Raw genomic sequence first — 23,970 nt, 5'->3', positions numbered from 1 at the left:
GCTACTGAAAAACAAAACTGTTAAAACATGGCTTCATTTTAAAAAATGCTTCGCAGTTTTATTGATGTTTTTTATTAATCACCCACTTGACGTACACAGTTCAAAGGCATTTAGTAAATTTGTGCTATCATTGCCATAATTGAGTTTTGGAATACTACCATTACCACTAAAAAAATTCCTTCACATATATTTGACATAAAGCCCCATGCCCACCTCCCATATTTAGCCCAATATGAGCTTTTAAAATATGGTTTTGTCTTTTCTGCACATCTCATACAGTCAGAGTCCTATGGTAGCTGGTCACGTGTGCTTGCTTCTGCTAACCTAGTTAAGTGGTTTGGAGCATCTTCCAGTTGCGGATCAGTTCGTTATGCCCTTCATTTCTGGGTATCATTATAAGGTCTTGGTAGCTTGTGCTTGGAAACCTAGAGTCTTCAAGAAAGATTGATAAATGCAAGCCTATCATTTAATTAACACATGATGGTGAGGACTTAGTACATGCCAAGGGATGTCCCTAGTACAGGTGAAAGGACAATCAACGAAACAGGTCTAACCTGTCCTCATGAGCTTGCAATCTAGTATGACTGAACAAAGAACCCCCTTAGTGCCCATTCTGGTCAGGCTCCACTTCCTGTTTTCCTGTCCAGGTGTGCTTGCCAGTTTCCAAGGACTGAGCTGTGTTCAGGGTTCAAACTAGGAGAGCCTTCCCTAGCACAATTAAAAACAGTAATCCATGGGCTTTGATGCAACCTGAGAACCCTTGGGAATGTGGCTTCCATTTCAACTCAGGAAGGATCCAGAATAGAGCAAGGCTAGAGGGGACTCAGAGTAGGAAAAAAGTCAGTATCCTTCCAGGGCATGTTGCAAGTATATGCAGCGTGTGTGGCGTCCTTTCCCGCCCACAGAAATCCACCCACAACTACTTGTGTTGGAAAATGTTTTGTTCATCCTGTTTTCGGTCATTGGAAGATAAGAGAATAGAGGGTAGTTGGTGACTTTCTGGATAAAGTCCTCGTGGTAGAGTCTGAGGGTGTTCTTTGTTCATAACTTCAGCGTCCACAGAGAAAGCCAGGTGTGCTGGCCTGCACCTGTAATCCCAGTCCTGCATAGACAGAGAGCAGAGGATCATGGGAGCTCACAGGCCAGCCAGTTTAACCAAATCAGTGAGCTGCAGGTTCAATGAAACCATCCTGTCTCAGAAATAAGGTGGAGAAAAATAGAGGAGGCCAACATCAAGTCCTGACCTCCACACGTACACATGCGCATATGACATATACATAGACAGGAGGGATGGAGAGAAGGAGAGAAGGAGGGAGGGAGAGAGGGAGGGAGGGAGGGAAGGAGAGAGGGAGGGAAGGAGAGGGAGAGACAGAGAGAGAACAGCACATGAACAGTTGACAGAAAGTAAGAATTCAATATATTTCCAAAGCAGTTAAGCTCTTTACAAGTGTTAAACAACAATACAAATCCTGAAACCACAGGCTCAGCTATCCATGGCAACAAGATGCTAAATAGTTCAAGTTTGGTACAAAGTAAAACTATATTCTTAAAAAGAATTTAAGATAACTTCATATCTTGTAAAAACAAAGAACTATATTTGTGTCCTAGAATAAAAATATCTTTAAAGATTAATTCTTAGGTTTACAAGATATGCTGTCCTATATATAAAATCAGGAATCTAGGCATCTGGCCCGCCTAGTAGCTGTCCTTGCGAAATTTACTCAGATCAACTCAATGCAACGAACAGAAATCCTCAAAATGTCTGTAACAAGAAATTTCACTGGGCTCTCCTTTTATTTGAGGAAATGACATCACTGATCAAGAAGTGATTCTTGCACTAACAGGGTCTCCCTGTGATTTCTAAAGCCTCAAGGCTTCAAAGTGTGGCCTTCATCTAGCCACCACTTGTCCCCATGTACATGTAGCGGAGTCTGCGGGTGGCAGCACGCATCCTCTGAAGCTGGCTTTGGAAACCAGGAGAAACCAGGGGTCTACAGACTGGAGCACTAGGGGATCCCCTGGGGGCGTTGGAAAGCATTAATGTTGGCTTCCATCCGAGAGTTTGACGTGACTGGTCTCAGGTGTGGCCCAGGTGTTACACGTTTTTAAAGTATCCCAATTGGTTCTCAAGTGCAGCAAAGTCTAAGCAACAAACAGCTGGGGCTGGGCACAGAAGGATTCAAAAGCGGGGTCCCTATAGCAAGGCGGCTAATAATAATAGCCATATGGGCAAGCTCTGGGTTTGATTGAGAGACTCTACTGTTGGGAATATTTCCTAAGAGAGCCTCTCTGCCAGCGCAAGGAATTCCAATCAGATCAGATTAAGCCAAATTAAATGCCCATGTTTTACAGATGGTGGTCCCGGGTAGCCCGGAGCATGGCAGAAGGAAGACAGAGGGAGCACACGTGCAAACCCAAAACCACATGTTCCTTTGTTGGGGCATGAGCCTAAATACCCAGTGGGAGGGGTCAGTGCTTGGCAGGCTGGGAGCTGGAGTCCAAGCGCTTGGCAGGCTAAAAATTGGAGTCCAAGCATTTGGCAGGCTGAGGCGACACTTCCAACTCAATATTACATCTACCTTAATAAATAAGATGGAAGAGCCACTGAAGATGATTCCTGACATCAACTTTGGGCCTTGATACACATGGACACGTATATGTATGCAAAGAAATCATGGATTTTATTCCAAATCAATAATTCAGCACACAGAAAAGAACGGAACATGTTAACATGCAGGTCTCCCGGATCCCTTAGCAAGTGCTGGAGCAATGACTGCATTTTAATCAACAGCAAATAAGCTCGTACTTCCTACTTCCTCTAGACCTTACCTGGGGGCTCAGAGCTGCAGGACGCTGCTTTCCAGCCACCGGGATGTTAATGGCTGTGTCCTGAACAGCTGTGTAGACACCAGTCACACTAACTCTGATGCTCCTTAAGAGACATTTCCTTTCCTAGGCTTTAGAGAAAGAGAGCTGACATCTGTGGCCAACTTTGTTGCTAATCAGTAATGACTGCCTGGGGAAACTCAGGAAGAAAATGGAGATGCCGAGAAGCAATTTTAAGTTAATATTTAAAGGCACAGTTCAGCTGCTATAGCAGTAGTACCTCTAAAGGCTTAATACACAGTTAAGTGAATGTGTCCCAGTAGAGTTATGCAATATATACAGAGCAATTAAAATCAGACTCACACAGGCATTTGGTTTTTTTATACATTGATTTTTTTAGTTTAATACATTTATTTATTTATTTTACATCCTGGCCACAGTTTCCCCTTCTTCCTCTCCTTCCAGCTCACCCCCCACCTCCTTCTTGTCCCTACCCCATTCACTCCTCCTCCATTTCTATTCAGAAAAAGGCAGGCCTCCCATAGATATCAACAAAACATGGCATATTAAGTTGCATTAAGAATAAACACTTTGCCTTGCATTAAGGCTGGGCAAGGCAATCCAGTATGAGGAGTAGGATCCCAAAAGCCAGCAAAAGAGTCAGAGACAGACTCTGCTCCCATTGTTAGGTGTCCCACAAGAAGACAAAGCTACACAATGTGACATACATGCAGAGTGCTTAGGTCAGTCCCATGCAGGCTCCCTGGTTGTCGGTTCCATCTCTGTGAGCCCCTATGAGCCCAGGTTGGTAGATGCTGTGAGTTTCTTGTGGTGACCTTGACCCCTCTGTCTCCTACAATCCTGTCCCCTACACTTCTGCAGGATGCCCCAGACTCCATCTAATGTTGGACTGTGGTCAGCATCTGTTTCCATCAGTTGGTGGCTGAAGCCTCTTTGATGACACCACGGGCTAGGCACCAATCTGTTCATAGGAGATGGCCAGTTCAGGCTACATATCCGCTATTACAGGGACTCTTAGCTGGGGTCATCCTCATAGATTCCTGGAGATTCCTGACCCTGAAATTCCCCTCCCCTTTCCAGTAGTCTTTTCCAGTACTCTACTCCCTGCCCCAATCTGATCGCTCATGCTCCCATCCCCACCCGCCCTCTCTTCACTAATGAAATCTCTTCTGTTTCCCCTCCCAGGGACATCCCCTCATAAACCTCCTCGTCACCTAGTCTCTCTGGGTCTGTGGATTGTATCATATTGTCCTTTATGTTGCAGCTAATATCCACTAATGAGTGAGTATATAACGTGCTTGTCTTTCTCAGTCTGGGTTACCTCACTCAGGATGATTTTTTTTTTTTTTAGTTCCATCCATTTGTCTTCAAATTTTCCGGTGTTTTTGTTTTTAACAGCTGAGTAATACTTCATTGTGTAATTGTGCATTTTATTTATCCATTCCTCAGTTAAGGGACATCTAGGTTGTTTCCAGGTTCTGGCTATTACAAATAAAGCTGCTATGAACATAATTGAGAAAGCGTCCTTGTGGTATGATTGAGCACCCTTTGGATATATACTCAAGAGCTGTATAGCTGAGTCTTGAGGTAGATCATCTCCCAGTTTTCTGAGAAATGACCACACTGACTTCCAAAGTGACTGTTTACAAGTTTGCACTCCCCCCAACAACAGAAGAGTGTTCTCCTTGCTCCATATCCTCTCCAGCATTAATTGTCCTTTGCAGTTTTGGTCTTGGCCATTCTGACAGGTGAAGATGGAATCTCAGAGTCATTTTGATTTGCATTCCCCAATGTCTAAGGATGCTGAACATCTCCTTAAGTGTTTCTCAGCTATTTGAGATTCTTCTGTTGAGAATTCTCTGTTTAGATCTGTGAAGAACCAAGTTCCTCCATTTTGTCCTCCACCTCCATCTGGTGTCTCGTGTAAGCTATTTCCTGTAAAACATTCCAATCCTCAGAAATGGCTAGGGGCAAAAGTAACAGGGTAGCCACCTGGAAAGTGCAGATAACTGTAGAATGTCCCCCACCTGAAGGTCAACCAATGGCAAGCAACAGGTGAGGATGAGGTTTGAAAACAAAAATTTGTGAAAAGTTCCTAGGCACAAGCCAATCATGATCGAACCCATCACCCCAACTCCTGCTAATGTAACTTTCCTGGGTGTTGCCTTTAAATAATGCCCTCTAGAAGGGTGGGGTACCTTCTCTCACTGCTGCACTGACGAGGTTCCTGCCAGTTTGTACCTCATGCACTATAATAAACCTTGCTTTTGCATTTCGGCAAGTCAGTCTCCCTGGTGGTCTTTTGGGGTCCCCCACAGACTGGGCACAACAATTTGTACCACATTTTTAATTGGATTATTTGGTTTGTTACTATCTAGTTTATTAAGTTCTTTATATATTTTGAAAACCAGTCCTCTGCCTGATGTAGAGTTGGTTGTGATGGAATATTTTGATTCTACTCTGATGCTTCTGACACTGGCAATAAAATTTACTTTGACTCAGAGAGCAGAGATAGCTACTAGCTGTTCAAAATTAGCCGTAGAAGTTTTGGAGGACTGAGGACATACAGAGAGACACAGGAAATAGTAGGGAGGGGTTTAGAAAGAGTCTCTGCCTTTTGGATCCAGGAAGGAGAGAGAGAGGTTGCTTCTACACCACTTCTGTGATCATTCAGGTTCCAAGTTTTTATTGATACAGAGTAATTAGATCAATGCTTCAGTTGATAAAACTCTCCTCCCATTCTGAAGGCTGCCATTCTGGGTTTTTGTTGTTGTTGTTGTTGTTGTTTTTGTTTGGGTTTTTTTTTGATGGTATCCTTTCCCTACAGACAACTTTTCAGCTTCATGGGGTTCCATTTATTAATTTTAGATTTTAGTGTCTGTGCTCTCGGTGTTCGCTCTTGGTATTCTGTTCCGGAAGCTGTCTCCTGTGCCAGTGACAGATTATTTCCCACTTTATCTTCCATTGGATTCAGTGTATCTGGATTTATGTTGAGGGTTTTGATCCCTTTGGACTTGAGTTTTGTGCAGGGTGATAGCTATGGATCTCTTTGCAATCTTTTACGTGCCGACATCCAGTTATACCAGCATCATTTGTTGAAGATGCTTTCTTTTTTCCATTGTATATTTTTTGGCTTCTTTGTTGAAAATCTGGTATCTATAGGTTAGTACAGGTGTTATACACTCATTTGTGGTAGCATTAGTCCCAAGGAAATTTACAAACATGCTCTAACATAAGTGAACCTTGAAGACAACGAAAGAAGCTAAACACCAAAGAAAATACAGTGCATGGATCTGTTTATGAATTACCCTGAAGAGGCAAACACATGGAGACAGAATGTAGAGTAGATATCCCCAGAGCCTGACACAGAAAACACAAAGTTATCCCTTAATGAATGCAATTTCATTTGGAATCAATGAAAATCTTCTGGAGCTGGGTGATGAAGATGGTGGATCAGCGTTGTAGTTCACTGGATCTTACACACTCAAAACAGCTACAGTGGTAAACTCTGTGCTATGTGTATTTCACTACAAAAAGAAATAGAAGAAGGAATAGAAAGAAGAGAAAAAGGCCTTGGCAGAGAGGAGCAGAGAGGAGCAGAGAGGAGCAGAGGACTGTGTCTCGGCTGCTGTAGGTGAGATGTGCCAGCGACTCGTTTCTCTCCTGTTTGTGCTTATACTGATGTGGTCTCCTTTCTACCCACTTTTCCTCAAAAGTTCAGTTATCACAGGGAGTGGGCAGTGAGCCAAGTGTTGACTACAGCCAACAAGACAAAACTGACAGAGAAAAATAAAAGATGTGGGGGAGTTGCAGCAGGTACACCGTACCCCCCACTTTCAGAATCCAACGGCCATGTCACAATCCAGACTCCCTAGCTGTATCATCAGCACCATCCTAGCTCCTGGCTCCTCGCTGCCCCGCTCACAAGCCGCAGAAGCCACCAGGTAGGAGCTGGGCTGCAACAGAGCAATATCCCAACCCTCTTCTGACAGACGTCTCTGCAGCTGTGCCGGGTCGCCCCGCCCCTCGCAGCGGCTGGGCCTGCAGGGCGGAGCCGCTGCAAAGCTACTGGCATCAAAGCTCTCTGAGGCCTCCAGTTCTGCTCAAGGAGTGTCAGCTAAGTCCTGCAGAACCAATAAAGCCTGTCATTTTCCCTTCTGATGATAGAGGGCGCCAGAGAACCATAAACTAGTTTTTAATAATTTGGCATGGGTTGGGGAGGATAATCATTAAAAGAAACAGCAAAGGAAATAAATGGATTCTCTTCTTTGTAGGACTAGTAGATGGTAACTTCCACGAAACTTATTTCCAAAAAGATGTCAATATTGATATACGATCATTTTCCACAATAAAATTTTGAACTGCTCAAGTTCCAAAGCTAGAACTTGAAGTATTTTTAACAAAGAATACTGAGTAGGCGGCTCCGTTTCATCGGCACCAGAACCGGAGGGCAAAGAATGCCTTAGGAGTCTTGTAACCGTTCTGTCTTGATACAGCCCAGACTGTCACTAAGGGTTGCGAGAAAGTCATTTTGACCAGGATAGAAGCTGAGCTCCATATTTGTACGCTGTGTCTTGCAGTGGAGAAATTCCAGAGTTCCTTATACATAGCCTCATTTTCTCATATGATGACAGGAAAGAAATAGTAACAAATAGATTTATGTTGCGTTTTGTTTTGTTTGGCTAGAACAAGCTGTGTTTCTTCTATACACAAAATATCTAAAAGAAATTTGACCTTTTATTATTAAAGAATAAAATCTGAAATCTCCAGTAACACCTGCTTCTATTACAGGATCACTAGATTATTAGCCCTGTGTCTTCCAGAACATATTCGCTGTGCCCTTATGTTTCCAGTCTTTAGTAACACCCTGAATCTACATGCAAGCAGCAGTCTAACTTGACCTGCTCAAAATCAGGAGAGGAATGCGGCACACCTGGAAGACTACCGCTAGCCTTTGGCCTAGCAGGATACTTACAGGACTGACCACTGTGTCAGAGGCCAAGGTTAGGAAAGAGAAGCACACGTGACAACCGTAGCAAGCAGGGCGAAGAGCGGCTGTTTGTGAAAACTTGTTTGTGTCAGTGGACATCGTTAGTAAAAGCAGGGTAAAAATTCTGAGTTAAGGAAACTCATCTGGTCTGGTTCTGAGCATTGGATGCAAGGTCTGTCTCCATCTCTGCCTGATGATGTGATACTCAGAATGTGCTCAGTGTCTCCCAGTCAGCGTTCCCTGGGTTTGTCGCAGGGTACTACTGTATAGCAAATATCATCTCTGTCAAAACCTTGTCACTAAGAGACTTTTGCTCAGTGAGTGGTTTGTGCTCGTCAGTTTCTTTGATATGGGTAGTTAAGATGGGGTGCTGCTTAGTGCCAAATCTCTTAAGTTCAGGAAAGCTGTGTGGTGGACTTTCAGAACCAGTATGTGTATTAAAACTCAATTGTAAGTTAAATTTAACAGATTATACCAGCAAATTTTGTCTGAAGATATATCTACAAATTTGACTTAAAATCTAGTTGGCTTTCTTTACTGAATCATAGCCAGGACAGCATTCCATCTAAAATAGATTTGATGGCATGGCACACAGATTAGCTTTTGTAAGGTAACTTGGGTAAAAGAAAACAGAAATCCCAAAAGTGGGTTGGGTAACATCAGGTTACTTTGTAAGAGTTCAAGCAGAGGATGTATTGATTACTATGTTGCTATGACAATATAACTAACAAAATCAGCTAAGGAAGGAGGTTTAGGGTGACTCAGGTTTGAGGATATCATCCCTGATGGTGTTGTGCCCAGTAGGTAGGGACCCCAAAAGACCACCAGGGTGAATGACTCACCAAAATGCAAAAGCAAGGTTTAATTATGTGCGAATTACAAGCTGGTAGGGACCTCATCAGTGCAGCAGTGGCAAGAAAAGGTATTCTGCCCTTCTAGAGGGCATTATTTAAAGGCAAAAGCCAGGAAAGTTACATTAGCAGGGTGTGGGGTGACGCGTTCAACACTGATTGACTCGTTCCTAGGGACTTTTCAGAAATTTTATTTTCAAACCTCACCTGTTGCTTGTCAAGTTTTCTTATCAACTGGCCTTCAGGTGAGGACATTCTGTGGTTACCTGTACTTTCCAGGTGGCTACCCTTTACTTTTGCCCCTACCTGTTTCTGAGGGCTGGAATGCTTTACAGGAAATAGCTTGCACAAGAAACAAGATGGAGGCAGAGGACAAAATGAGTGGGTCTTCTGTCTGGAGACACTCTCAAGACTTGGTTTTATGTAAACATTCTTTACCTCAAGCTTTGTAAGTTTATTGGATATGGTTAAAAATCTATAAAAATCTATGTGATAAGTTAACTTAAGACTAAGGAACATTGGGAGTTGATAGCTAAAATCTATGCATGAGTAATTTGAAAGGAATCATGGCATTATTCCATCTTGGGGCATAAGCAACACATGGGCTGCCACCATCTTTAGGCAGTCACATGACTGGCAGCCGTCTATGCTAGGGTTGGAGGTAAATATCATGTGATTTTACCGCCATCTTGATTAAAGCTGACCATGTAGGGTGGGCTTATTAAGTAGGCAGCAATGTATCTGCAAGATTGTTTGATATGGTGTGAGAGGAACCTTGGCAGGTTGGATCCAAGGAGCCCCGTGGTGGGTGAGAGACAGACACTCCATGTAGACCACACTCATGAGGAGAATTTTACTGGGGTAAGGGAGCATCAAGAGAGAGAAGGAATTAAGATTCACACCAGGCACCTCCTTGAAACAGGCATACTTAATCATTGCCAGTCAGCCTGGAATAACCCCTTGTGGCCTGTCCAAAAGCCTGGAACTTGAGACTATAGACCAGTTCAAGACTTGAGGGAAGCGAACAAGAGGCTCAAATCCATTTATCCAACTGTTCCAAATCCCTATACCTTTCAAAGCTTATTACTACTAAAGCATAAAGTTTACACTGTGTTGGACTTCAAAGATGCATTCTTCTCCATCCCTCCCTCTATCAAAATTAAGTCAGGCCATCTTTGCATCTGACCCTAAACTGGGGATATCAGGACAACTAGCCTGGACCAAATTGCCTCAAGGGTTCAGAAGCTCTGCCACCATCTTCAGTGAAGCACTCAACCAGGATTTAAAGCTCTTCCGTAGTGAGTACCCCGAGATAACCTTACTTCAACATGAAGATGATTTGTTATTGGCTGCTAAAGATGGGGAGGACTGTCTGTGAGCCGCCAGAAGCCTTTAGGAAACTCTAGCCCAGTCCAGCTATAGAGTGTGAAATGAAAGTCCAGATGCACTCACCCCAGGTTACTGACTTGGGATACGAACTGAGAGAAAGGAAAAGACTGTTGTCCCAGGTCCGGATAGCAGCCATACTGCAGATCCCAAGTCCAACCACCAAGAAACGAATTAGGGAATTTCTTGGAACTGGTGGATGTTACTATCTGTGGACACCCAAGTTTGCTGAAATCCCAAACCCTGTACTCTGCTACAGCCAGGGTCAATGCCCCTTTGGAATGGACTGAGGAACATGAACAGGCCTTACTTAAAAGAGGCACTGGTACAGGCCCCTGTATTAACTCTCCCTGATATCTCCAAGCCCTTTCATTGGTATGTCCATGAAAGAAAGGGCATTGCCAAGAGGATCCTGACTCAGGCCCTGGGTCCCTAGGAAAGGTTGATACCTTACAACGAGTTACAACAGTTCTTTGAGAAGAGACTGGATCCTGAACATCTGGATAGTCCCCTTGTTTAAGAGCCATCACAACCATTGTGGTTCTTGTAAAAGAAGCTGAAAAGCTCACGTTAAAACAGATGCTAACTGTAACAGCTCCACAGGCCATGGAAGCCCTGCTGAGAGATGCCACCAACAGGTGGATGTCTAAAGCCTCTCTGGCCCAAAACCAAGCCCTTCTTTTAGATAAGGACAGACTGACTTTTGATAAATCCTTAGCCATTAATCCTGCCACCCCGGTGCTCGATGGCAACCCTCAGAAACCCATCCATGGTTGCCTGGTGATGCTGTATGTCATCCGGGGTAAGTGACCTGACCAGACAGACGTTCCTCTTATCAGAAATACAGATCTCCATAGTGATGGCAGCAGCTTCATTCAGGAGGGAACCAGGTCTGCAGAGCTGGCAGTGATCACAGGCCAGAAGGAGGTCATTTGGGCACAAGCCTTGCCCAGGGATGCATCTGCCCAGAAAGCAGAAATAATTGCTCTGGCGCAGGCTTTAAGATGGACTGAAGAGGAAAATATGAGCATCTACACAGACAGCCGTGTGCTTTTGCCACATGTTCATGAACAGATATATGAACAGAATGGCTTACTCACCTCAGAGGGAAAGACTATTAAACATAAATATTAAATTGTCCAGTTGCTAGAGGCCATCTGGCTACCAACTGAACTATCCATTATTCACTAACCAGGACAGCAAAAAGAAAAAAAGCCCCCAAACTCAGAGTAACAACCATGCAGATCTAGCTGTCAAAGAGGCTGCTCTCGGGGAGTCCAGACCCCAGACTGTCCTAGAACCATCTGCTGAGCCTCCACTCTGTCTTGATGAAGATGCTCTTGAGTACAACCCAGAAGAGATCAAAGCCATATTCTGACTTGGGGGCTTGGGGAGTCCTAATGGATGCTGGAGCTTGCCGGATGGAAGAATCTGGCTACTAGCCTTGCGTCATGGCCATGCACCTGTCACCTAAGATCTAAGGACTTGTTTCCCCTCATGTCTAGCTACCTGGACACTGAGAAAAAGCTCAGAGCATTTCAGATCACTGTCTGACCTGTGCCCAAGTAAATGCGAAGAAGGGCATGCTTCCCCCAGGCTAACAAAGTCAAGGTGAATTGTGGGAAATGAACTTCACTAAAGTCAAGCCAGTACTGCTGGTCTTCTGTCCCGAATGTAAATGGCTAAAATGGTACCTAAGAAATTAGTAGTGGAAAAAAAAAAAAAGAAATCAGTAGTGGAAATTATTCCCGTATTTGGCCTCTCCTATCTCTGAGGTCCAACAATGGCTTGGCCTTCACTGCCAAGTTATCACAATTGCTCTCTAAGGCTCTTAATATAAATTGGAAACTCCGTTGTATGTATCCTCCTGGGAGAGGTAAAGAGGATGAAAAGAACTTTTTTTTTTTTTTTTTTTTTTTTTGCTTTTTTTCGAGACAGGGTTTCCCTGAAGTTTTTTTTGGAGCCTGTCCTGGAACTAGCTCTTGTAGACCAGGCTGGCCTCGAACTCAGAGATCCGCCTGCCTCTGCCTCCCGAGTGCTGGGATTAAAGGCGTGCGCCACCACCGCCCGGCTTGGATGAAAAGAACTTTAAAGGAGATTTTAAACTAAGTCTTCTCTTAAAACTGGTGGTAACTTGGCTGACCTCTTGCCATATGTACCCCAGACAGCGACAAGTTCGCCCCATATGAAATAGTCCTCTTTCCATGACCCCTCGGGTACATGCCTAGGTGCGGTACTGTTATCAGATTGCCCCACTCCAATCGCTGAGTCCTTAAAAGAATTGAGGATTGCAATCAGCTTTTGATAAGATTCTCTCTCAGGTCCAGGTGGCTCAGCATATTGGGCACCGCCCACCTGATCATGCGTTCCAACCCAGAAATGCTGTTTTTGTCCACTGCTTCAAACCTACCGGCTTGAATCTAAATGGAAAGAACCTTACATTGTGTTCTCCAGATGCCTACTGCTATCAAAACTGCTGATATTTCTGCCTGAGTTCATCGCTCACACCTCAGGATGTCAGCTGAGGAACCCACGGAAGAGGAGCCCAACCTCCAGAGGTGGAAAGTGACTGAAAAAGGACCCTTAAAAACCAAACTTTCCAAGGTTTGACTGTGTAACTCAACTTTGTGTAAAAAGTTAACGAGAAAACTTCTGTGTGAGGAGAGATCCCTCGATTCCTGGGCTCTAAAAAAGATATTTGTATGGAATAGGAGCGTCTAAAATAGCACATTCCCCACTAATGTTCTAAAAGCTGTGGCTGGTGTTCCCGTTGATAATGTCTTTTTCCTCCAGTGTCTGTTTGGCTAAGATGGTCCTCTGCCTTCATTGGCCCTCTGATACTATATCTACTCGTTATCCCAATCGGGCCCTGTACCCTCCAATGTCTCACTAACCTGATCACCTGTCAGATAAACAGTTCTAGAATCATTGCTGCTCGAAGACATTATTATTATTCTCGTCATTGGGATTAAGAGTGTATACAAGCACCATAAACCTGAGGAGATCATTCTGTTTTCGTTAACAAAATTTCCTTGGCTCCTGCATTAAAATGTGGTTGGAAAATTAGTGCATCAAGGATCCGTGTTCCATAGAACCCTTTCGCAACCTGGAGCCCCTTCGGAGAATAATGATTCACTGTGTTCATCGAATTATAAATGAGGGAGTAAAGATTAGCTTGGACTTCACAAATTTGCCTGGCTAGTCGTCATCCTGAAGCAAAAGTCAGATAAAATCAGTCTGAGAACTACTAGGAAGTAGTATCTCCCTGCAACCCTAGTCATAATGGCATCCTGCTCTTTCAGTCATTGAGAAACTTTGTCTCCTAAACTTCACAGACTTGGGTTTTTCTTTTGGAAACTCTATCAGCAAGGATGAAACATCTCGGCCCTTTGACAGGCGCCTCTCCGAGAATGAGCCTTACACTACAAAATGCTGCTTTGAGTAAAGTTTGCATTGCCAACCTCAAGCTTCTTCCGGGAGGACAGAGGTGCCTTGGCTTCCAGCGCATGCGCGGTGGCGCCGAGGTGCTTCGGCCAGGCCCGGCCAGAAGAGGCGTCACCCGCTCGGAGGTCACGCGCCCGCCCGGGGCAGCGCGCGCGCCCGTCTGTCCCGTTGCGGCGGCGCGCACGCTAGACCGACGCGGTCCGGGGAGCCACGGGGGATCTCGGGGGGCCGTGCATGGAGCGCGCAGGGCGACGCGGAGCGGACTGGCGCTGGGCGCTGGCGCTGCTCGGGCTGGCGGCGACTCTGGGCGCGTCCCCGACTTCGGGGCACCGCTGGCCTGTGCCCTACAAGTGAGTGAGGCTGAAGGGGACTTGGACGGGACTTGGAGGGTGCAGAGCGACCTCGGGGCGTGCTTGGGGACCCGGGCGCGGGGCAATACTGGGGACGCAATTCCTGGGTAGTTGGAAGCTGAGGGGTCCTCACCAATTCTGGGCAATCCGGAGTCCTGGGAGGAATGGAGAGTGACATTACTACACTGAGTGACTTTTCTGTACAACCGATTGACTCGGAGAGCAGGTTAAAACACGGTTGACATACTAAATTTATTTCCTGCTTTATTACCAGCCGTTTTTGAATAATATTTGCAGAATTTACAGGGAGGTCTCCTGTTCGGGTGTGCCCCGGATTTCCCAATCTTACTGCTCTAAATTCCAGACTTGGGGAAACTTCCTCCCTGGGACAAACAGGATCACCTCGTCGGTCCACTTCTACCCGGAGGTGCAGACTCTGGACCTGAGAAGCTGATTGGAGTCTTTGACGTAGCTGAGTTTCGACAGCCCGTGGGAGGGGACTTGGTAGGGGAGAGAGAGTATGGACATCAAGAAGTGGAAGGAACCGTGGAAGGAACCGCAGCTTCTGAAAACAAATGTTTTGCATGAGAGTGAGCACGGTGAAGGATAGCATAGTCTGCCAGGGAGTTCCTGGTTCTGCGTCCGTCCGCAGATCAGATCTGTTGGACCAGCTCCTCCTCTCCTCGGTGTGGTCTTAGGAAAATTACTCCGTATCTTCATGCTCACATGCCCTTAACCGAAAAGAGGAAATGGTAGCAGCGCTATCATTGGCAGGATCATCTCCAGTGAAAACCAACTGTTGCCAAACTTAAATATTCATGTGTTCTGTACATGAACTGGTTCTGCTTAATGTATGTAAAGAGAAAGTTTAGGTCCGAAACTGGTTTTTATGAAAACATTCACAAGAAATAAAAACTAAATATCCAATAAAACAAGGAAGAGACTGTAAATCTGAAAGTATTTTATTTCACACCAGCAGGAGGCCCCAACTTGACACGCCCTCCGGGCCACCGGCATATTTACCTGTATGAAAATTAATTTCTTGAGTTAGACCTATAAACTTACGCTTGATCTAAACTAGATTTTTCTGTGGGTAATGAAGCTATATGTTTGTTAAGCCAGCTAAAAAGTTTTTTTGTTCCTGTGTTCAGACTGTAATAAAATACTCTGCCTTTGGGATCTTAGTGTTCTTCCTTCTGAGTCGGCTCCAGTGCAGCCAGGACTGGGAGGTGACTCTGGACCAAGTGTGCTGAGCCACGATTCCCCGTCTGCTCTAGTTGCTGCATCTGTCTAAAAGTGTTTGGTTTTGGCATTGTTGCAGTCTCCTGACTGGTCTCTGCCTGAATTTTAGCTCCAATGACTCTTCTAATTTGTACACTAAGGGTCTATTTTGGTCTGTTCATCCCGATCAGATCTGCTTTTTTTTTTTTCTTTTTTCTTTTTTTGGTTTTTCGAGACAGGGGTTTCTCTGCAGCTTTTTTAGAGCCTGTCCTGGAACTAGCTCTTGTAGACCAGGCTGGCCTCGAACTCACAGAGATCCGCCTGCCTCTGCCTCCCAAGTGCTGGGATTAAAGGCGTGCGCCACCACCGCCCGGCCAGATCTGCTTTTTAAAATCCCCCAACTTATTCAGGACGCAAGGTCCCCATGGCAGGGGCTGTAGGACGTCATTTCATACTTCCCATGACAGCCTTGTTAGACCCTTTCTGCTCTTGTCTTGAGACCTGAATTCTTGTCTGCCACTGCTGGAATTTCAGTGGTTCTCAACCTGGGGGTCACAACCCTTTAGTGGGGTTGGATGGCCCTTTTACAGGGATCTCATTATTAGATATCCTACATATCAGATATTTACAATTCATAACAGTAACAAAATTATGCAATGAGGTAATTTTATGGTTGTAGGTCCCCACAATATGAGGTCACGGTATTAGGAAGGTTGAGAACCCCTGAGCTATTTCCTCTGTCTTATAATCCTCTTAACCTTCCTGGCCTTTCTTCTTTCCCAGTGCCTTCTCCTAATAGCACCATGCACCCCAACGGTTGGAACTGATTTCTTCCCCCATTGTGCTTAGGTCTCTGTTTCCTTAGCTCACTTCTTACCACAGCTACCGCCTGACTTAATGTCTTCCAAGCCCCAGCTCTGAGCTTGGTGAGGAAGGGAACAGGGTTGTAATTTTTGTTCCCCTTCTTCTCCATGTAGTCCTGTAAATGGCAGTTCCTCAGGAAATGTTAGTTGAATGATTAGTTTTAAATGCCAAATCTGCTTTATGATTTGATATTTAACACATCATTGGGAGTGTGTATATGAAACAAGTAAAATGTACATTTATATTTAGTCTATACTATGGTCTAAGCTTTAAATATTTTCCCTAAACATATTGACGGCAAAGGAAATGGCTCAGTGCCCACAGCATAATCCCCAGGCTTTGAGCTTGGATTCTCTGAACTCAAACCAGCATGAACTGAGACCAGCATGGCAGTGCATACCTGTAATCCTAGTCTATGGAGGGAGAGGCAGAGGCAGGCAGATTCTTGAAGCTCATTGGCTACCCGGTCTTGTGTAATAAAGGTGTAAAGCAATCAAGGAAAGGCACCTGTACATGTGCACATACTACATGTAACACGCCCACAACTCTTACACAGAGCGCTGAAGCAAGCCTGAAAGGAAAAATTGGGTTCTAATGTGTTAGAAGAACAGTCCTTTTAAGATCTAATGTGATGGTTCTCTTCCTCACTAGACGCTTCGCTTTCCGTCCGAAGCCAGACCCCTACTGTCAAGCTAAGTACACCTTCTGTCCTACCGGCTCAGCCATCCCACTTATGAAGGACAATGACATCATCCAAGTCTTAAGACTACAAACCCCTGTTTGGGAATTTAAATATGGAAACCTCCTGGGACACTTTGTAAGAATGCATCTTGATCTTGTAACTTTGCTTAAGTAATTTAGTTATTATTTTGACTTAAATGAGTAATCAGAGGGTTCCTAGATCATATTTATTGATACACTTTGTGGTTTGTGTGTATGAGTGTGTTATGTGTGTGTGTGTGTGTGTGTGTACCTATTCAAAAGCATGAAGTGGCTGAAGGAGCATGTTGGGTGTCACTTGTCACGTGTACTCCCTTAGGACAGGGTCTCTCACTGAACCTGTAGCTTGAATTTTCATCTAAACTGCCTGGCCAGTGAGCTTGTCGCCTCCCCTCAAGGAAACAGACACAAGTGGAGATTCCTGGGTGCTAGGGATTTGAACTTGGGTCTAGCAAGCACTCTTACCTGTTCAGCCATGTCTCTAGCCCATGACAGACTTCTAAGCACCTTTAAATTGGTAGTCAGAGTCACCACTGCATCTACGTGGTACTTCACACCTGTAATCCCAGCACATGGAAGGTCCAAGCAGGAGAATCACTATTTCACACCTGTAATCCCAGCACATGGAAGGGCCAAGCAAGAGAATCACTATTTCAGAGTCAGTCGGAGCTACACAGTAAGACTGTCTCAAAAACAAAGCAGAAGTTCCAGCGAGTAACCAGTGTCTTGGCCTTAACGTGTTTTGCTATGAAGGATCTTGTAATGGCCTTAGCACAACTCCATGTTAGAGGCACCAAGACACCATTTTGACCTAAGAGCCTAGCATGTAGACCCCAACACCTGTCCCAAAGAGAACAAAGACCCAGTCTATCATAGTCTACAGTTCTGGGTCTGTCCCTAAATGTACAGACCTTGCTTTTTGACTTCCGTAGCTCCATTTATTGCTGACTGTTCTTGCTAAGTCTGTTATCCAGGATATGTTTTTGTTCATAAAACGCCAAGACTGGTGAGGCTCATGACTACACAACTTGGGCAAGTTCCCTATGTAGCCTTCCAGTCTGCGAACAAAGACTTTGTTTCGATTGGCTTTAAGAGTCTATGTGTTCTCAGGAGGAGTCGCATGGCAACAATGTAAGCTCCCCTACTGTCCCCAGCTCCTGGGAATGAGAGAAGAAGGGCAAGGCTGGCAGGAATCAGGTCTCTAAGCTCTGCTGTGAGCCCTGTCCCAGCTGTCAATCACCCTGGGAGGTAGGTAGGTACACACTTTCCTGGAATATTCATGACGGCGTTTCTTGCTTACTGTAAGCTGTGAGAACATCCCCAGTGTCTTCAGATAGCTCACATCCTTACTAAAATGAGCCCTAGCTGCCAAAACCAGTGATAGGTGTCTACAGTTTGAGGGGCTGCGGTGTCACTGCACGAATAGTGACAGAAGTTGTTCTCCCTGGTGTGCATTTTCTGTGTATCAGAGTCTCTCCTAGTAGGCGTCCTGAGCCCGTGGTTACTCCAAAGATGTGTTTACACCTGCATTATCTCTACACAGAAAATTATGCATGATGCTGTTGGATTCAGGAGCGCAATGACGGGCAAGAACTACACAATGGAGTGGTATGAGCTTTTTCAGCTTGGCAACTGTACGTTTCCTCACCTTCGGCCTGAAATGGATGCTCCGTTCTGGTGTAACCAAGGAGCAGCCTGCTTTTTTGAAGGAATTGATGACAGACACTGGAAGGAGAATGGGACATTAGCTCTAGTAGCGACCATATCCGGTAAGTTTCAGAAATAGGGTACAGTTAGACAATTGCATGGGTATGCAAGCGGGAGATTTCATTCACTTGAGAGTTCATGCTCGTCCTCATGGTGGTCATGTGTAGTCTGCGCTTCTGGTGCCATCCACTATGAACCAAATGGGTCTGGATGCAGAGCTTCGCTAGGAGATGCATGGCTCATCTGCTCTGTCCATGAGACATGAAGGAAACAAAAGCTCCGTATAGCTAAATTGAAGTCCACATAAACAACAGTTAGGGGATCCATAAAACACCCCTCTAGGAAGGCCTCTTAACTGTATCTGAAAAAAATAGGGGCTGTAAATTATTTGTAAGTGGAGAAACATTAAGGGCTTGCCTCCTCTGGGTCTGGCCTTGTTCTGAATGCTATACTTAGAGCACGTCACTTACCAGTCTCATACTTCTGAGAGAATCATTACTGTTTCTTCCATTGTGCAGATGGGGAAACTGAGGTAAGATTAAAGTTACCCAGGTGTAGTAATGGGACTCTGGCTCTGTCAGGAAAGCCCTCCTGGTCATTCTCTTAAGCATTTTGGTATACTGCCTCCCTGATATATGTGTTTTGATACGTCTCCCGTCCTCTTGAGTGATGTCTGAGTGTTCATCAGGAAAGCTGATGACGCCACTGTAGTTTTGCATTTGCTGCGTTCTGCGCTGTTGGTTCCTTTATCACCGGAACTTTTTTGTCAGGCACTACGTATGTGACCTTGGCTCACATTTACCTTACTGGCCCATTGCCTCCTGTGGAGAATTCAGGGTCTGCTTGTACTATGTGTGTGCATGGTGGTTGTCCACAGAAGCAGGGTGCTGAAATGAGAGCGTTATTCGTGATGCTAATTACCCCACAAGCCCCAGGACTTGAGGAACCGATCAGTGTCTGTTAGTTTCTACACAACAATTTAAGGTGAGGTGCGGTAACGCATAATTCAGTGGGGGAGGGTAAGACCTCTCGCTTGGGTTTTACAGGTAAGGAAGTGTTAACAGGCGAGTTCAGCCAGTGACATGACTGACACTTTCAGTCACCAAGCTGGATGGAACAGGCCACGCCTATAGTTGAGGTCTTTTAAGTGTAACCCGCAGTCTTCTAACACAATCTCTGCTTTTCTAGTCTTTCCTTCTACTTTCACCCGATGAAAGCCCATCTCTTTCAGCAGTAGATGAGTGGTTTCTGTCTTACATCCCAAGCTAATTCACAATTTCCTTCCTCCTCACATAACCGGAGAATCATAATAAGTAGTGATCACTCTTCCGTAAAATGCTTCCATCTGCTAGAATTTGAAGCTTGTAAATTCAGTTTTGCCTATGACTAATCCCGTCTCATGACCTTCTCTGGATGTTATGACATAGTGTTTGCAAGGCCCGCTTTACCACATTACTAAGGACCATGCTTCTAACTCTAAAGCAGACATTAAGCCTAGGCAGGAGCTGCACTTCACCCGCCATGCCTACTAAGCATCCCACACTTCTTGCCAGTTCATCCGTTTGCCCTTCTCTGTTGTTCTTAACAGTGTCTTTTGTCTTTCGCCTTTCCTGCTTCAGTTCTTGCTTCCCTTTTCTCGTTTGCTTCTGAACCCAAGACTTGCCAAAAAGAGAAAGATAGCTACTGCCTGTGTGTATTCATACTCTTGATAATCTTTGACCGTAGCTTTAGTAACTGCAGAATTTTAAGAGTTCCCTTTACATCTTATTTCCCCCATTGTATCTTGTATTTGCAACTCAAAGGCCTTGAAGGCTAGAAGAGGGTGTAGCTATGCCTGCGTTCCTGCTGTGGGACACGGGTTTTGAAGTTTTAAAGTATTTCTTACTCACTCATCTGGGTCTCTATCGGGTCTCAGCACATTTTGTAAGCAGTTTGTTTTGTTGCCTTCTCCACCAGGACACACATTTAACAAGCTGGCGGAGTGGGTGACGCAGGACAACGAGACGGGAATCTATTATGAGACATGGACGGTCCAGGCCAGCCCAGGGAAAGGGGCGGAGACATGGTTTGAATCCTACGACTGTTCGAAATTTGTGTTAAGGACATATGAGAAACTGGCTGAATTTGGAGCAGAATTCCAGAAGATAGAAACAAACTATACAAGAATATTTCTTTACAGCGGAGAACCTGCTTACCTGGGAAACGAAACATCTATTTTTGGGCCAAAAGGAAACAAGACTCTTGCTTCCGCCATAAAAAAATTTTATAACCTCTTCAAACCACACTTGTCGACGAAAGAATTTCTGTTGAATCTCTTGAAAATTTTTGATACAGTGATTATGCACAGAGAGTTCTACCTGTTTTATAACTTTGAATATTGGTTCCTACCTATGAAATTCCCCTTCGTCAAAATAACATACGAGGAAATCCCTCTGCCTAGCAGACGCCCACTTCCTGACCTGTGAGGCTGGCCGTCCACTGCTCTCTCCAGCCGCCTGCACCCACTTTCTTCCAGGGGTGTCTTTACTTTTGTGTCTTTATTCTCTTCTCCTTCTCGGGGCAGGAAGGTGAAGTGCTCACAGTTGGAAGTGCAGTGTACTGACAGTTCAAGACTCTTGAAAAGAAGTGGAAGCCATAATTGTACAGGCCAAAGTGAATGTGTTAAGATCTCAGTATAATTGGGAATTGGTTGATACCAGCTGCGGAGTTCGTTGATCCAATGCTGACATATTTCTATTACAGCAATGCTGTTTCTTAATTTAAGGGCTTTCTGGTCATCTAAAGAAGAGCTATTGTTGTAGCTATTGCAACTGTGGAGTCCAGGACTGCCTGCTTTCTAGTCACATAACCTCGAAGATTGGTTCGGACCCATTGCTGGAGCAGTGCCTCTGGACACAGGAAATACAGTGTGGTAAAGAGTAGATTTTCTGGCCAGCGTTGGAGAATTGGCTAGCAACTAACTGGCTGTTGTGACAGAAGCAACTTAGCGTCTCAAGATTTGTGTCCTTGCCTCAAATGATTTATCGGCCGGGAATGGGAAGATTGTGGACACCCATGTTGGCATAGGAAGGGCACACTGAATGCATACATGGTCTCAGAGGACTGTTGGGATTGAAGGAACACAAGCCGTCTAATTTAGATTGCAGGCTGTCAGTTCCTGTCTCGTAATCACTGGGACTTTGAGCTGACAGACAATACATACTGCTTCAGCAGTCTTTCAGTAAGGGCCACGGAGGCATCTGGCTGCAGACATGGCTGGGCGAAATGTACTTCTGACTTCTTGTGTGTGCCCTCTGGTTCTTCACCCATTAACAAGGCTAGCACAGTGGAGACGGTACGCTTTCTTGGAAAGGATGGGATTTCATTATGCTTGTACTACGGGCATCAGACAGGCTCTCAAGGTCCCGTATTTATCAGTTGAACCCACCTTTTTCTTTTGTTGTTCTCTCCTACTCATAAAAACACACTAGCACAATAATGGGAAAAAAAAAAAGAGTCTGTGTAATATGCAAATGTGCCAGTTATTCAATTCACCTACTGTTTGAGTGCTTCTTGAGAGGTTAGTACACTATTGTGAGCTGTCATAGAAAGCCTCATCATACAGATCTGCTGGCCCAGATGCGTTAAGTCAGGGCTTAGCGAGTGAACCTGGAACTGTGTTTTCTCTCAGGTTATGCCGAATGAATGGATGCACTGACACTTTTCAGCCGTGTTACCAGTCTGTGGTTCCTGTTCAGTCTAATAAAAACAAAAGACAAAGACCAAGGCTTGGACTTTGTATCTTTGACCCTGTTTGTCTAGGAATTTGCTTTTTATTGTTTACAAGTATAAGCCTCAGAAAGCCAAGGTGACTCCAGATAACTGGAATCACGATTGGATGTCTATCATAAAGAGGGAACCGTTTCCCACTGCCACCAGTTTATCTTCTTGTTACAGTGCCTAAACCAAACCAAAATGTGGCCTCTTTGACCTGATCGTCTTCAGAATATGGTGTAAGAAAGAACCTATTCACATTACCACTATCTAGTGGCCAGACTCAGGCAACACTAACTTACACCACATTGAGTTATCTGGAAAAGTTAGGATTTCCCAGCAGCCCAGAGGTGATAAGCAAAGGTTTTTATACCAAGCATGTCCTTTTAAATCAGACTTTGGTTTGTAGCACAGAGGGCAGGGAACATACACATGGAACTTGACTTCTCAAATGAGATTCTACTGTGTTAAAAAGCATGCCGAGTCTTTGATCGTGGAGCTTAGTAAATGAAGAAAGCCTGTGGAAGGCGTAATTCCCGTGATCTCCCAAGAGTTTGTCAAGCTGTGAAATGTATTTGTAAGGTGGAGGACAACTTCGAGGCAGAGACGATTCAGAAAATTCTTGGAAATAATAGAGAAACCAAAATATGGGGACAGTGGGGTGGCTTTCTGTACTGCTTTGGGGTGGGCTTCAAAACTGCAGGTACCTGAAGCTGGTGAACACTGGAAATGTCTGAGCCAGTGGCCTCTGAATTCTTGTATGCAAATCCAAAGAATGCAGTTCATAGGCAACAAGAGGATGGGTTCAGAAAGCAGTTTTGTTACCGATTCACAGGTGGGAGCCTAAAAAGAGGCAGAGCTCCTGTGTAGCCACGTAGACTCTGGGAACTGGGAGAGCTGAGACTGCTGCTCGTTTAGGGGCTTTGTATTAAATTCGCAGCAGAAATGAGCATGGGGAGGGGATGGACTAGACAGATGGCTCCATCATCAGAAGGTCCAGGCTGCTCCGCACAGACTCCAGACAGGCACGCCAACTGGGGAGAGAGATGGGCCTCCCTTCTGGTATCTGGCTTTGGCAAGGACACAACTCTGCAGAGGGCCATGGACAGTTTCATATTTTAAGCCAAGGAAAATATTTCCTTTGGGGGTCTCCTACCCTAAACTGCCTGGCCAGTTTCATTCTCCTGCTCTCATCAAAAAACAGGTCTACGAATTAAATTCTGTGGCCATTTGGTGTATGATGTGTTTCTGTCAGTTTAAGTTACAAACGTGTAGTATTTCTTTTTAGAAAATCTCTGTGTTAAAGCTGAATATTAGGGATTCAGAGTAAATGTATCTAGCCCATTATAAAGTAAATATCTATTATTGCAGACAAAGAAAACAGCTAACAGGTGCAATAACTACGATCAGCACTCAGAAGTACTCAGTAATGGTTCCTTAGAAGAATCAGAAGGAAAAAAATGACAGGTCTCTAATACCTGGGTCAAAGTGCTGAGACTTCACAGTTTAGTGCTCAGCCCTCAGCAGGACATCTCTCATTCCTTCCAAGGGTCAGCCGGCGTCATGGATGAGGTGGCAGAAACAACCTGTGAGCTAGAGGATGGCAAGGGCTATGAAGTGCTGCCACCTGGGCAGGACATGGCTCCTGCAGCCAGGAACTCACAGCACCTGTGTTTATCTGCCCTAGATGGGGTGGTAGAAATTCCACCAGGAATGGGGAACGGGGCTCAGGAGGCCACAGCCCTCTCTAATAAACTGTTTGCTGGGGAAAGGAGTCATTTCTTCCAGCGGTATTGCCACTAATTAGCTGCCCATGCTTCAGTAGTCTCCCACCCTG

The 23,970-nt window shown here is 44.9% G+C and overlaps 1 protein-coding gene across 1 annotated transcript; it reads left to right on the top strand.

Moving 5' to 3' along the window:
• Positions 1–13,671: 13,671 nt before the first annotated feature.
• On the top strand, positions 13,672–22,145 carry Cln5 (CLN5 intracellular trafficking protein). Its single transcript, XM_038309669.2, has 4 exons — positions 13,672–13,868; positions 16,605–16,770; positions 18,217–18,442; positions 20,337–22,145. Exons 1-4 carry the CDS (start codon positions 13,753–13,755, stop codon positions 20,843–20,845), a joined length of 1,017 nt encoding a protein of 338 aa, XP_038165597.1. The 5' UTR covers positions 13,672–13,752; the 3' UTR covers positions 20,846–22,145.
• The last annotated feature ends 1,825 nt before the right edge of the window (positions 22,146–23,970 follow it).

The sequence above is a fragment of the Arvicola amphibius genome, chromosome 13 (genome assembly GCF_903992535.2).
Source record: "Arvicola amphibius chromosome 13, mArvAmp1.2, whole genome shotgun sequence".
Taxonomy (NCBI): Eukaryota; Metazoa; Chordata; class Mammalia; order Rodentia; family Cricetidae; genus Arvicola; species Arvicola amphibius.
Note: the sequence above shows the minus strand (reverse complement) of the source record. Positions and strands in the feature narration are given on the sequence as shown.

What these genes read in the sequence shown, in the direction of transcription:
- Cln5 (XM_038309669.2), top strand. Translation starts at nt 13,753, where the DNA reads ATGGAGCGCGCAGGGCGACGCGGAGCGGACTGGCGCTGGGCGCTGGCG. An exon ending in GAAACCTCCTGGGACACTTT is followed by an intron (nt 16,771 to 18,216) that starts GTAAGAATGCAT and finishes ATCTCTACACAG; the next exon opens with AAAATTATGCATGATGCTGT. An exon ending in TCTAGTAGCGACCATATCCG is followed by an intron (nt 18,443 to 20,336) that starts GTAAGTTTCAGA and finishes CTTCTCCACCAG; the next exon opens with GACACACATTTAACAAGCTG.